Consider the following 16,352-nt stretch of genomic DNA (forward strand, 5'->3'; position numbering starts at 1 on the left):
TATTCATTCTTTTACAGAATCACAGCATACTTTAAACTATCAGTGATTGCATTTAAAACATCATTTCCTTTGGGTTATTTAGCCTATTTGTTCTGCGACAGCTATTAAATTAATCTTTTTGTAAGTGGAATATTTTATACTTGTTAAGACCAAGAGAATTGCATACATTTAATTTCTTATATAAGCATCCATAATGTATTAAGATTCTTTACTGACAGCAATTTTTGGTTTTATTTTAAGTTCTTGTTTGTGGGGTATGGTACTATACTCGTGTAGAGAAATACGAGCTAATAGAACTTGTTCCCTTTTAGTCTGAGAGAGTGAAATTTGAAATTTAAAATTTAGATTGTTTTAAAAATGTTTATCTAACAGTAAAAATAAATGTGCCAGTCAAATTAATTAATTTAAAATTTCGCAGCACATGTTCACAGCACAGGATAAATCCGCAAGAAATGAACTTTGTGAAATTTATGCTATAATAGTAGGATGTGGCTGATTTTCTTTACTAATCAAGTTTTTGACTAAAAATTATATTTTTCAACCGCTTGCTGTGCATCTAGATCAAGTGGCCTCCCCAGTAGCTGAATATATATTTAAGTCATTCATATCACATATCTACCTACATTAAATTAAACTACTGGGTTCAAAGTTTTTTGTTTAATGCAATAAATGTTTAATATTTGGGAAACAAATTATTTTGGTTTACATAGTGAATGCCTTTCTGATTTTCTGTAAACTATGTGTTCTTGATTTAAGTGATGAATCAAAGTATCGTCTCTGTTTACAATACCTCTATGGCAGCTTTAGGGATCAAATACTGTATTACAAAGATCATTTTCAAGTCTCTGGCATTACAAGCTTCTTCTCAAAATGCAACCCAGAACTTAGACACTCAGGTATAAAATATGCCTTCATTTTTTTCGCAGTTTATAACTGAAATCACTTAGTGCAATTAGCAATACTAATATTTGACACATTGAATTAATGCCAACAATAGTTTTATTTATTCTTCAGTGAAGGAAATAAAAAGTACTTTAAGTCTTTTAATTAGAAAGAAATCTAATACTTCAAAAATTGTTAGATTTGAAGGAGCTGACAGCTGGATTTGAAGATGTTCATTAGAGGGAGCATGTTTGGGATCAAGGATTCACCACCTGTGCTGTATATAGGGATGAGGAAGCTGGACTCAGGGTAAAATGTCTCTGCATGCACTTCTCAAATTCCTTTCCTGCTCTGAGTATAAAGATAATTTTCATTAAATATTTTAAAGGTTTTTTTATATTTACACCTTTCAACCACATAGGGCATATGTTTTTAGGCACAGTGTGAGATGGGTATTTATGTTACTTATAACGATAAATAAATTTTCCCAGTACATTTACTGAATAACAATTCTGTTTCCAATTAGTCAGCAATGGCACTGATTCTTTCACATAAAAATCTATATACCTGTTTTTCTATTTCTTAGCTTTCCATTTTGTTCAATTAATGTATCTACCCATGAGCCAGTACTACTGCATCTAAATGATGGCAGTGTTACAGACACCATTGCCATATTAAAAAAAAAAAATCACCTCAAAATTTAGTGATTTAAAACACCAACATTCACTTTATTTCAGATGGTTTCAGTGGGTCAAAAATTTGATCAGTTCAGCTAGAACATCGGTCTCAGCATCTCTGAGAAGCTTGTGGTTAGAAATTGGCTGAGATAGAAGTCATCTGAAAAGTTCCTTCACTCATATGCCTGTCATACAAGCTGGAAAGCCTTGAGCAGCAGGGCCTGGACTAACTTGTACTCTTTGAGATAATAAGAGTGAGGCTCTAATCCAATAGAACTGGTGTTCTGATAAGAAATGGAAAGCACACCAGAGCTTGCTCTCTGATGTTTGCTTAAAGGCCATGCTGCTGCTGAAAAATTGGCCCCCATCCCTGATGAGCCGAATTGAAACTCAAAGATGTGATGTTAAAGCATAGAAGAAAAGAGACAGCTTTATTACTTTGCCAGGCAAAGGGGCCTCACAGCAGGCTAGTGCCTTGCAAACTGTGAACCCATCTTGGGGATGGGGCAGGGTGATGATATAGACATAGCTCAAACAATAAAGCATCGATAACCATCAACAGAACTATTTTCTTCTCTTAAGACTCAGAGTGGCATCATGGTGTATCCAGGTGACCAGTTCTGTAGAGGCTAGTGGCTGTCACTCTTTCTAGCTCTTTTTTTTTCCATAAGCACCCAAGGTGTGGTCTTCTTAATAATTCAGACTATTTTGTAAGGTTACAGTCCCATGACCTTCTCCCTGGAGAATGACTCAGAGACCAAGCATGACTATTACTGTTTATTACCGGAATAAAGTAGAAACAGTAAAATTAATAGCTTTGTTTTAACAATGAGCCTTGAGCTATGAGTAGCAACCAGTTCAGTTAGGTTCGTTGACCATGTAAAGGACAAGCATAAGAATAAGCAATCAGTTAGCCTAAGTGCGACCATTTTATTAATTTTCCTCCAATGTGAGGACAGAGGACAGAGAAGGTGGCCATGTTTGATCTGGGAAGGAAGTTCTCACCAGAAACCCACCCTGCAGGCTGGATGTCCAGGCTTGATCTTGGATGTCCAGCTTCCACAATGGTGAGAAAACAAATGTCTGTTGTTAAGCTACCCACTCTGAAGTATTTTGTTGTGAAAACCCAAGCCAACTAATATGATGCTGATGGTGGTGATCAAATATAATCTACATTTGGTGAACAGTGATCTGAATTGAGTCAACAGGGTCAATTCAGAAAAATCATGGCTTCTCATCCAATCACCAGATGTGGATAATTTCCAAACCAGAGATTTTTTTCTTTTTAATGAAGGCTACACCAGATAATTTTGAATGAGAACTCTGTGATATCACTACAAATAGGTGGTATGGATATTCAACCTAATCTTTCTCTGAGGGAGCTGAGACCATTTACTGGAGTAACTGTGCTCTGGGCAAATAGAGATACTCCAATCTTTCTGGAGATTATTTGAGGTAGCTTCTATGCTAACACTCACTCCTGGGTGGCAGAATGCCAGTGTGCTGGTCAGAAGGCCAACTGATATTTGTTGATCTGAAACATATAATTACTGGATATTTTTCCAAAAAGATGGGCTTATTTGGCATCAGCAAGAATTACAATTTGAAACCTGTAACCATGTTGAACCATGTGCGATTCCCTCCATGGCCAGGAAAGAATGCTTTTATAAAGGGATAAAGAGATTTGGGAGGGCTCTAGTAAATAAAGGGCCCATGACTTCTCATTGGCTGAGCCCCTGCCAGGAAAGAAGAGTCTTTCTTCTTTTGTTGGTCTTTGCTATGTTGCAGAACAGAGTTCCCCTTCATGGTCTCCCAACTCTATTTAATTTAATTTCTATTTATTGACTGCTTTATAAGGTGAGAATATTGGCTCAAAGCTCTCTCAGTGGGTGAGTTCTGCATATTTAGTAGACTATGTGTATTCTATAGAAGGCATAAATTCCCATATTGGGTCCCTGATGCATGAGTAAATTTATTTCAATATAAAGGACTGGGTAGAAATATTTGGAACTAATCTCCCTTTCCAAATAGTAAAGAAAAAGCAGCAACATATTCTTGTGCTAACAAAGAAATTTGATAAATGCAGAAAATACATTTTATCACATTTCCACATAATTTACTTGTTTGGTTTAAGGATAAAATGGAGAGACATACTAAATTGGTATGGAAAATGGTGCTTGAAAAAGTTCTGTTCTTTTTAAAGAAAAATCTCTTTTAAAAATACCTTTACTTTGTGTGATTTTCCTTTATATGAGACAATACTATAGGATAGAGTCAAAGATGTATTTGATAATGATCTCTCAACATCTTCATTTCCCTAGACATATCTCATTTGGGAAACAGTGAGGCTTATTTGAAGTAATTACATAGATCAATTGGGCAAACACAACAATGCCTTTTGTCTGAATTACTCTGTAACAAGTGAGAATATCAGCCATTCCATGTAGAGAAAAGATAAAATAGGTTGGAATTTAGGAAATCTGAATTCTTATTTTTAATCTACTAGCATCAGAATGTACAGTTTTAAATATGTTCCTTTCCTTCCCTGGATCTCAGTTTACTTGTATGCAAAATAAAAATAATGAATTAGATACTCTATAATAACCCTTTCAACTCTCAATGCCTACGATTTTATTACTTGTTTGTTTATTTGTTGATCAAATTCTGGCCTCCATGTACTCTAATCCTTAGAGAGCTCATTTATAATATAGTATGAAATTAAGGAATGTTATTCTGCTTATTGTGAACCATATCCAACACTTTCCAGAGATTTCAGCTCTTAAATTAGACAGCTAACAGCTTGGAACTAAAACAGCAGAAATATGCTTTTAGTTCTACTACTTACTGGTTATACCAGTTTAGGCAGGTGGAATAAATTTTTCTGACCCTCCACTTTTTTATCTATGAATTTGGAATAATGTATTCATCTCATAGGGTTACTTTGAGGTTAAATATGAAAGAGGAGTCAAGAAGTGCTCATTACATGGGTTTTAAAAATTTTTATTAATTTTTTAAATTATTGAAGTATAGTCAATTTACAATATTGCATCAGTTTCTGGTATACAACATAATGTTTCAGTCATACACATACAAACACACATTCATTTTCATATTCTTTTTCATTATATGTTACTACAAGATATTGAATATAGTTCTGTGGACTATGCAGTATAAACTTGCTGTTTATGTATTTAATATATAATAGTATATGCAAATCTCAAACTCCCAATACCCCTTTCCAGCCCTTATCACCCTAGTAACCCTAAGTTTGTTTTCTATGTCTGTGAGTCTGTTTCTGTTTTGTAAGATCATTTGTCTTTTTTTTAAGATTCCACATATAAGTGATATAATATGGTATTTTTCTTTCTCTTTCAGGCTTACTTCACTTAGAAAGATGATCTCCCAGTCCATCCATGTTGCTGCAAATGGCTTTTTTATGGCTAATTAGTATTCCATTATATAAATATACCACAATTTCTTTATCCAGTCATCTGTTGATGAGTATTTAGATTGTTTCCATATCTTGGTTATTGTAAATACTGCTGCTATGAACACTGGGGTGCATGTATCTTTACAAATTAGAGGTTCCTCCAGATATATGCTTAGGAGTGGGATTGTTGGATCATATGGTTGTCTGTTTTTAGTCTTATAGGAATCTCCATACTGTTTTCCATAATGGCTGCAATAAACTACATTCCCACCAACAGTGTAGGAGGGTTCTCTGTTCTCCACATCCACTCCATATTTACACAATACTTTTTAAAATAGCAAAATTAGGGAAAAATAAAAATGGACAAGGTTATATGTCATTAACTGACTTAACAAAGTGAATAAAATAACTATACAATTCTTAATTCTTCTGAGAGAGGAGATGGGAAATTCTTAGAGGAAAAAGTTGACATCTTTCAAATTCCCAAGTGTTTTTGAAACCATTATTCAATGCCTCCACAAATTAGGATGAGAAACAGTCTTCTGAATGTCTTTGCTGAAGGATTAATGTTAAAGAAAAATCTGGCTAATTATTTGGTAAGTTTTTACGTAGGTGGTAATGTGGGGCCAAGATCAAGATCGAGACTTGAGGTCGGACAGTCTTGAATTATATCTTTAGGTCTGCTCCTTATTAACTGTATGTCCTGGGGCACAAGACTTAACTCCTCCTTGTCTCAATTTTCTTATCTTCCAACCACATGTAACCCTCTTTTAAAAATATCAAGTAAGATAATTTATATAAAATTCTTTGCAGAATGCCTAGTATATATGCAGCAGACTAAATTAGGATTTGATCATTACCTATAATAATAATTGCTAACCTTCATACAGAACTTTATAATTTACCAAATAATAACATCTCTCAACATAAAATTGGGGTTAATTTCTTTAGTCTTTAATTATCACAGAACTTTTAATATTTCAAACACCACAAAAATGGAAATTGAGAGAAAAAAGAGCTATTGGAACACTTGACTTCAAAGCAAGTTTTAAAGAAGATTTTTACCAACTGATGAACTAGAAACAAATCCAACACAAAAAGAACACCCATGAAGAACTAACACCATAAGAATATCTAGATTTTCATGAGTCTTTTAGCTCCTCTCTCTAAGATGGTCATTATTCTAATATCCAGGGAGGAAAAGACTTTTTTAAGAAGTAAAATCATGACTCTCATACAAATATAAAATGAACACATGGCAAAGATTTTATTTAGCTTATTGATTAATGAAGGAAATAGTGAGATGTTATTATCAGTAGAAAGGAATTCCAGTGTATCACTCTTAACATTGTTCACCCAGAATGTGTAATGAATTTACAAGTAAATGAAAAACTGACTTTATCTGTAATGGTCAAGGAAATCAATCAAACTTCCACCAGACAAAATGTGCATTTCTATGAATAGCAATTACCTGCATTATTGTCAGTTTTCTGCAACTTCAAGAGTTGTAAAATAGCTTCAAGTTAGTCAAAGACATAAATCCCATAGAACCATGACTCCAAATAAAGTATTATAGATAACACACAGATTTTTTTTAATGCTGCATTTTTTCCACAATATTTTCTCCTGACAAAAGTTGAATTTATTTAGCAGTTATCCATCAATAGAAGTACTGATGCCTTATGTATAAAATAAATGTACATAAAGAGAAAACTATTTCCACATTTACATTTTCACAAAGGAAAAAAACATACTTCTGCATCCATTGAAGTTTTAACAAGAAAAAGCACACTTAAAATGGGAGATTAAAAAGAGTTGAATATGTTTACTTATCAAGGTATGGGTAGAATTGAGGGAAACTAAGAAGGGATGGTAAATCACCCCAGGGCTAGTAATGGTAGAAAGCCATTACCGTAATGGGACCTCAGAGAGCAGGGGGGAGAGATCACAGAAGGGCCATGCAAAGGAGCCCAGCCTCAGTGAAAGAGACCCAGTCACTGACAAACCACTGCAGGGAACCAGGACAATAAGCACCAAAACATTCCTTCTTTCCTTCTCACCCACCCTGAAATACTCATCTGGTGCTACCTCTTGGCCAGAAGTCAAGGGAGATGGTTAAAGCTGACCAGGAAAGAGAGCTGTTCAGAAGGAGAGACTGAGAGATCTCAATGGGTAAAAGAAAAATAATTTTTGACATTCCAACTGTTTATTCTTTTTTTTTTTTTTTTGAAGTAAGAGAGTAAATGCTATTTTTGAAGTTAGCTTGAAAAAAGGAAAACACAGGGGAAATGAGAGTCTTCCAATTTATTTATTCGCTTAGTTTTATTGTACAGCAGTGTGAGTCAGACACTGAACCAAGTGCTGGGGATAAAAAGGCAAAGAAGACAGACACAGATCTGTATCTCTTAGACTTAATTAAGTGGCCTTTAAATGGAAGAGAGGGGTGAATTAAAGTAAATCTGTGTATCAGCAGTGTGCAGAACCAGAACCAATAGTCATACAAATATATTTTTTTAACAATTAAGGAAAAGTTAGCATTTCCCATGGCTGTGAAGCAGTCAGGCTTATTATATTGTGAGCTCCCTATGACTAGACATCCTTCAGCAAAAGCCTAAGGGCCAACTGTCAGAAGGCATTAAAGAAGGATTTGAGCATCCTTGTAAGAAGCTGAATTAAACAGCCTCAGGAGTTGCTCATTTTTACCATCTTTCTTTTCCTAGTGCACACTATGGGAAAAAATAGCTTATATTATCAAAATACTTTGGATTATCTGAAAACCCAAAATATTAATTTCTCATCACCTTGCTACTAAAAGTATTGTCTTTACAGGTTAATTTACCAATTCTGAAATGAATGATCATCAGCATTGAAATAAAAGAAGATAGAGTAAATGTGACTCAATTAATTCTAGTGGGACTTACACAGAATCGCCAGATACAGAGAACTCTATTATTTTTGGTGTTACTTATCACATACATTGTCACTGTCATGGGCAATCTGCTCATTGTGGTTACTATAATCTGCACCAAATTTTGGACTCCCCCATGTATTTTTTTCTCTGACCTTCTTGTCTTTGATAGATTCATGCTATTCCTCTTCCATTATCCCTAAAATGTTAGCCAATTTTTTTCCCTGATTCAAAAACTATCTCCTTCAGTGGCTACATGACACAGCTTTTGCTGAACATTTCTTGGAAGCTTCAGAGATTGTGCTTGTGGTCATGGCCTATGACCGCTACCTGGCCATCTGTAGACCTCTGCACTATGTGATCATCATGAACCACCACACATGCTGCCTCCTGGTGGGGGTGTGTTGGGCAGTCAGTTTTCTCAACTCTATTTCTATTGGACAGACCCTAGTCACTTTCTGGCTCCCATCCTGTGGCCCCAAATACATGGGTCACCTCATGTGTGACATTTTCCCCTGATATGACTTGCCTGCACTAACACTTTCCTTGTTGGTCTCTTGGTTGTTGCCAGTGGTGGGGTAAACCCTGTGGTCAGATTTATAATGTTACTGGTATCTTATGTGGTCATCGTGTGCTCCCCAAGGACCCACAGCTCTGCAGAGTGGAAAATAGCCCTGTCTACTTGTATACAGCTCCAGCATCACAGTTGTGTTTTTGTTGGTGGTGGTGGTGGTGGTGGCGGTGGTGGTGGTGCTTTATAGTTTTATGTATCTGACCAGTAGCCACTTTTCCTATGGATAAAGCCCTAGTGGTATTCTGTACTCTTGTTACTCCCCTGTTAAACCATATTATCGACACAGTAAGAAATGTAGGAGTAAAAAATGCCGTTAGAATGTTATTAAACAGAAATGCAACTTCAGATAATAAATGACCCGGTATGAAGATTTATTTCTATTAGGATCTTTATTTTTTCACATTTTATTGCTATAAATCCCTTCCAAAACCTGTCATCGGATGCTGACACCACCTCTGCAAGGTAGGGGTTATTAGGACTATTCACATTTTACAAATAAAGAGAAATGAAGTTCAAAAAAGTTAATAACCTGCCCAAATCAAAGACAGAACTAGGATTCAGATTTGCTTTCTTATAAATCCAAATTTGACACTCTTTTAATGATTTCAAATGATATCAGAAATAACACAGCATTTTGTCAGAACTTCTCTTCTTTTGCAATAACTGAAAACTTTTCCTTTCTAATTACAGAATTATATGATGCACCTCTGTATATAAGCAGCTGTTACTCAGAAAGCTGTGTGGCCTGTTGGTATCTAGGATGTGGAGTATGTTATAGAAATAAGATACTTGCCAATGCTCTCTTGGCATACCCCTGTCATACCTAATATTAAAAATTATATTGGATTTCATATTCTGTTTGGTAAAAGTTGTCAGTGATTATAAAAATTGATTTTACTGTATAAATACTGATGTGAAAAATTTTAAGTGTAATCAAATTGTCTCAACAGCACTATAAAACTAAAATTTAATGTTCTCATTTTATTAAAAAAATGGAAAATCAGAAAATTTAAATTACTAGATCATAGAACATGAAAGTCAGCTTTGAGCCCAAATATTCTTATTCCACATCTTGTGATCTTTTCATTATACAGAATGTGGGGGAGCTAGTATTTGATTATGTTTTGGTATGTACAAATATTTTTTATTGTATACCATAGGAAGTGACACTATATTACATTAGCAATTATTAGGAGCAATTAAATGCAGATGTTCTTCAAAAGCAGACAGTAAAATATATTTGTAAAACAAATTCACTGTTAGAAAGTTGGCTTTACATTTATTTCTTTGAATCTGGAATCATTTTTGAAAGCTGCTTTAGTAGAATGTTTATGATAGATATGAAAAAAAACCAGGAATATTTAATCCACAGTTGATCAAAGAAAATATTTCTCAGACAAACAACTTACCTAAGTTATAGACACCATTGTGAATTAATCTGGCTCTTTTAAAAAATGAAGTTTGCTACCAAAACACACATGTTTGTATATGCCATAGATGTGTTCATTGTTTTCTCTCTTGACAAAAAGATCCAGCCTTCCACTTCATGGATACTATATGTTTTATTGAAGAAATCAATGGACTCTTTGATGTAACACTATTCAGCAAGTATATTATGAATAAAAACATGATGGGGAGTAGGAACACTAGATTTAGAATCAGCAGACATGAGCTTTATTTCACACTATGACATCATCTCCTATGATCTGAAACAGGTTCCCATGTTTCTAGAAGTAGTTAATTCAGGGAAATTGGAAGATGCTTCCAAGGTCTGTGATGTGCCCAGGCCGATACACTTACTGCCATAAATATTGCCGTATCTGCTTTTCCTTCAATTACAAGTAAAATTGGAAGACCTGTGACCCCACAGCCCACTTCCCAAAGCTTTTCCACTCTGGTAACTTTGCAGATGTCCTTCTGGGATACAGTTGTCTCTGGATGGACTAGGAAAATATGAGCTCTGCTCTAAGTGCCTTCTTATATTGAGAACATGTTTTTTTCTACCTATTGAAATTCATGAAGCTGCTATCAGAACACTTTGCCGGGTATTTATTTGGTTTTTGTGAAAATAGACCCTGATCCTATCAAACATCAAACCACACCTCAATTAGTTTCTGATCAACTGTGCTAAGATGCAGACATAATTTCTTCTGCTTTCTTTCTGATTTACTTTTTAAGTTTGAGAATCTGTGACTCTCCAGGGTTTTAAATGACTCTGGCCTTGGATTTGTTTTCTGGATACAGACTTTCCTCGTATAGCTCCAGGGACTCCTGTTCTGACAAATTATTTCCCTGGACAGTCCTCAATGCTTCACACCTAACTCTGCCCTCCTTCCACATCATGTTTCTCTAGGGCTTGGGGAGCTGGTCTAGACAGGGTTGGGTTTCTGAAGTCTCTCTACCCAGTGCTGTAGCTATTTAAGTAGAAGTTGGATAGCCACATAATGGGCCATTGTGAATGGATTCCGGGCTTTTGTGAGGTTGGTAATGATGACTCTGTCTGCACATGCTAATTCTCTGATCTGATTCTGGTTTTCATTCCAGAGTTAAAAGACAAGTTCAAGTTGAAAGACATTTTTGCAATGACACTTCCACAAAATCCATACTCCTTCCAGCTCTTTAGGTAGTTTCAAGTCCTCGTTCAGACTGTTTTTGGCATCTACCATCACACATATTACAGCACTGTAATATTGAAGTATCTGGACAAACCAGGTTTAGTCATGTGGTATCAGTTTTTTTAAACTCTTTTCCTTCATGACACCTGCTGCTCACAGTGACCACATTCTCTGGAGCCAACCCAGTCTTATGTACAACTTATTTTTCTTCTTATTAAAGATGGCTTATTTGAACATTGTGAGTGAGTGTGGTTCTACATAGGAATATCGTTGAGTTGAATAGGATTACATTTATTTACAAAATAATTTCAAATTTATTTATTCTATTTGATAATTTTAACAAGTCTTACAGTTGGAAGCATAAGACTATCATGACACTTCAGTTGTAAAGCAATAATTGAAACCTGAGGATCCTCGCCCAGGTTTTAATGGCCTGGCTTCTCACTTCCCCTTGGCAAATGGTGTTCTTTTGCCCTGACTTATATTTTCTTGTTATAAATTGTGAATAATATTGTCCATTTTTCCTTTTCTATAGGGCTGTTGTGAGATTAAATTTAAATGACAAAGAACACATTTTACCATCTTCAAATATAATTGAAAAATGGAATTATTTTCATCATTGTCATGTTAATCTAATTCTAGATTGACACAAGATATGACCACTTTGAAAAACTGCTGTAAACTTTACCAGGCCTGAAGTGCCTTAATTATAATATGGTTCATAAGTATCACTTGTACATCTGAAAACTGTATTTCAAAATGATGATTAGCATGAATGGTAGATCAATAAAAATAAACATGATCATGAAAAAATTTAAAGTCAGATAGTTACCTATCTAAATCATATCTAACTTATACAATAGTCCATACTTAGACTCCATATTATGCTCATTAATTATCAAATACCTAAATTCTGAAGTGGTCAAAATTTTTTCTCTTGTCCTAGTGTTTTGTCTCCATGTGGGTTTAAGGAAGAGTTCAAAATTAAGGATGAATGGTGTAAGGGGCTCTTCTGAAGTAAAGTTACATGAAATCATTGAGTTGTTGGCAAGATCTGCTAATGGTGGTGAAATGCCCCTGAGGTCCCATTAGCCACAGCTGAGAGCCTTCACAGAATTGGCCTGCAGATAGGACACGTGGTAGCACTTTTAAGGCCTCATGCGAGAATAGTTCGTAAGTCAGCAAGATACACTGTATCTGAGCCAGCTGGCATTTTTAATCTTACTTCTTCTTTCTTTGTGAACTAACAGCTTCCTGGGGCCCTGGCCATGCAGTTATGTCAGACAAGTGCATAGGTAAGTTTTTTTTCCCCAGGAAATCATATAATCATAGACTCTCAGGATTAAATGGATCCTACAAATTATATAATCACCCCTCATCCTCACCAATCTGAGATTTCAATTCCTCTTCAGCATGAAAAACATCAAGAAATACAGATTCAACAATGATACTGCCAATTCAGAAGTAAACATATTTGTCTTTCCCTCAGAGAGATATATTTAACTTAGAATAATAATATAATTAGTTTAAATTAAATTAGTTAAAATAATTATATAATTCAAATTTGCATCCAAAATTTTCCCTAAGTAATAATACACTGTAAGAATTTTCCTATGATATTGCACAATCTTTTTAAATAACTCTGTTAAAAAGTACACATTAATCAAAGAGATGTACTGTATTTTAATCATCCATTTCTCTGCCATTGAACGTTCCATGTAGTTTCTAAATATTCCACAGCTCTTAATAGTTATATTGGATATATTTATAAATAATGACTTCTCTCTTTTAAAAATATTTTCCTTTAGGGTTTATTTCTAGAAAGAGTACTGAGGAGCCAAAGAAAAAAAGAAAAAAAAAGTAATTTTTTTTGTAGTTTTTTCTAAATCACTTTTAGTAATTATGTTTAATTCTTACTTTATGTACATTCTTCTCTTTTCTGATCTGATGGGGGCACTAACCACAGAATAAGGGAATGCAATGAAGCCGATGCACTTTGTTTCCATATATATGTACATTTTTTCATTTTGGATAATTAAAAAATAAATCTTTAATACATTTTTCTTTCAAAGGAAGAGACATTTTGTCAGAATGCATTTTATTATGTTTATGTTTTCTCTTTTCTTTGAGAAATTTGTGTCCTCAAATTTCCTCATTCTGTTAGTAATGCAGTGTCTTGTAGCCAGGAATGATGGATGATGGATGCAATGGGAAGATGGGAGAAGAAGGCATGAGAATGCCTGTAGCAGAAACACAAAGGAGTGGGCAGGTCATTCACGTCATGGAGGGATGAGTTGCTGCTGTTTGGTAATGAAATTTCAAGCAACAAAGGCTATTAAGGGGGACATTTTTCATGACTGTTTGAACAAACATACATTAATACACATAATAAGTGTTTGTTGAATGAGTGAACTTGTAGTAGGTGTTTATAGTAAGTAACAGATTTTACATACGTCTATGTTGTGCACGTATGTATGTAAATATGTGTAGTATATTATCTATCTCTATGCCTTATCTAGCAAATTATTTCTTTTTACACTCCATATTAAAATTTTCATTTTTAGAACTTTGCTTAATAGATCCTTGTGTTTTGAACGCTTATGCAGGAGTTCTTATTTTAATCCAAATATATGAAGGCTGTAAATTTTATTAAAAATGAGTGCATTAAATAGTATGTGTAACAGAACTTTGAAGAATAAAAAATATTGATTAAGGAACACTATAATTATATTGAAAGTAAAAGGATCCAGTAATATACTCTTTCATAGAGGCAATTCATATTTTCATATTTACCCTATAAATGTGTTACAAACTATTAAGTCGGAATACAGCTTCCTTTCACAAGTTTATGCTTCCCATAAAGTAGAGAGTAATGATAAACAGAGCAGGAGGATAAGAACACTTGACTTCCTGGTAGGCTTATAACTGGGGGAAGTAGGCGTATGCTCACCCATGGAGAATGGCAATTCACCAAGCACTTACTCATCACCTAACAGGTTTTAGAACCTGCAGGCATTATGCCAGGCAGCATGGTAGGTGCAATGTGGAAACACATGAATGCCATATGTATTATGGGAGGTACCAGGGAGGGTATGTACCCAAAAATACATATATTTCACTGAACTGTCTACTTAAGGTAGACATATATTGCCAGTATCTTTCTTTCCACTGTTAGAGCTGAGGGTTCAAACATGAATTTTCATGGAAAATGATATAACTCATACCTGAATGCAGCACCTCTCAGCTTACAAGATCCATCTAAGACTTACAGTTTGTAATCTCACAGGCACAGAGCAGGGCTCAGAACTGTGAGACACAGATGACTTAGCAGAGTCATATGGAGTTGGAACCAGAAGAAGAATCCAGATCTCACATAGATAGCCCAGGATTTTCTCAGTAAATTACTCATCGAATGTTGCCCTATAGATGTTTTACAGGTGACAGGTACTAGGTGTCTGAAGAGAAGGAAACACCATGAAGGAAGAAAGAGAGAATTGAAATAGCACTGAGCAGGTGTGTCAAGGACATGCTCCACAGGTACAGTGACAGCTTTAGTTTTTGTTTAGAGAAATTCAGACCATGATCCTTTCATGATTAATGGGGATCATTCCTTGCCCTATGTAGGTAATTCAGGCCCCAGGAAGCTGTAACTGGCTGAATGGATCTCCTCACCCACCCGAACAATGTGACTACGTTTGTTCTCTTGGGACTCACACAGAATCCACACTTACAGAAGATACTCGTCATTGTCTTTTTGTTCAGTTTTGTATTTACCCTGCTGGCCAACCTGCTCATGGTCATCACCATCTCCCTCAGCCCTTCGCTTTCAGCCCCCATGTACTTCTTCCTCACTTACTTGTCCTTCATAGATGCCTCCTTCACCTCTGTCACAGCTCCTAAAATGCTCATTGACCTGCTGCATCAGAGGAAAACCATCTCCTGGGGCGGCTGCCTGGCTCAGCTCTTTGTGGAACACTTCCTGGCTGCATCAGAGGGCATCGTCCTTGTTGCAATGGCCTATGACCGCTACGTGGCCATCTGCAAGCCTCTGCACTACACAACCATCATGCAACAGGGGCTCTGCCAGTTCCTGATGGTGGTGGCCTGGACTGGGGGGATTGTGCATGCCACTGTGCAGATTCTTTTTGCAGATGACTTGACCTTCTGTGGTCCCAATGTCATTGACCACTTCATGTGTGATTTCTTCTCACTATTGAAACTTTCCTGCAGTGACACCTACAGGCCTGGAGTGGTGGTGGCAGCGAACAGTGGGGGCATGTGCTTACTCATCTTTTTCACGCTGCTCATCTCCTACATAGTCGTCCTGAGCTCCCTGAGATCCCGTGGTGCTGAAGGACGGCGCAAAGCCCTCTCTACATGTGGCTCCCACCTTACAGTAGTGGTGCTCTATTTTGTGCCTTGTATTTTCACCTACACGCGTCCTGTGGCCACGTATCCTGCAGACAAGTTGGTGAGTGTGTTCTACTCAGTCCTCACTCCCATGTTAAATCCTATCATTTACACAGTGAGAAACACAGAGGTGAAAAACGCCATGAGGAGTTTGTTGATGAGGAGAGTTAGGCTGTTCATGATGTCAAGAAACTGATGATTTATATACACAGGGAGGATTACACATGTTGTAAATTGTGAAAAAAAATTAAGAAATTTTACAGATCACTGACAGGAAAACAAGGCCTAGAAACTAACATTTCTTGAGTACTTAATAATGTCTAGGCATTTTTTAGGCACTCTGATAATTTGTGATATACTTTACCAAGTCTTCAGTCTTCACGGTCATAGTTTCAGAATAGCCAATGGAAAGAACAACTCTAAACTCCTAGTTCAATGATTGTAGGGTGTTTTTCTCCAGTGTCTTACTGCTTTACCAAATTCTTTATATATGTAACTTTGATGAAATTGACTTTTCCAAAGGACTGTCTCAGAACTCTTGTTTTTTTCTAACCTTTGGCAAAGCCAATAAATGATAGGAATTCTTATACAGATACACAGGGAAGGGACAGTTGCTTGACAGAATAACAGCTGATTTTTTCCCTCTATTAATTTTCAAAACAAAAAGAGAGACACCCACAAAAGGAGGGAAGAGTAATTCAAAATCTGTGTCTAATTCTTTTCTTGTCACAAAATAAGGCAGAAATTTTGAAGTTACTCCTTTTTTATTGAAATATCTTCAGTTTACAATATTATGTCAATTTCTGGTGCACAGCACATTTCAGTCATACATATATGTATACACACACACACACAT

The 16,352-nt window shown here is 35.7% G+C and overlaps 1 protein-coding gene across 1 annotated transcript; it reads left to right on the forward strand.

Moving 5' to 3' along the window:
- The first annotated feature begins 14,744 nt into the window (after positions 1–14,744).
- LOC141575596 (olfactory receptor 4C3D-like) lies at positions 14,745–15,692 on the forward strand. The gene has a single exon (XM_074355171.1). It carries the CDS (start codon positions 14,745–14,747, stop codon positions 15,690–15,692), a length of 948 nt encoding a protein of 315 aa, XP_074211272.1.
- Positions 15,693–16,352: the final 660 nt, after the last annotated feature.

The sequence above is a fragment of the Camelus bactrianus genome, chromosome 30 (genome assembly GCF_048773025.1).
Source record: "Camelus bactrianus isolate YW-2024 breed Bactrian camel chromosome 30, ASM4877302v1, whole genome shotgun sequence".
Lineage (NCBI taxonomy): Eukaryota > Metazoa > Chordata > Mammalia > Artiodactyla > Camelidae > Camelus > Camelus bactrianus.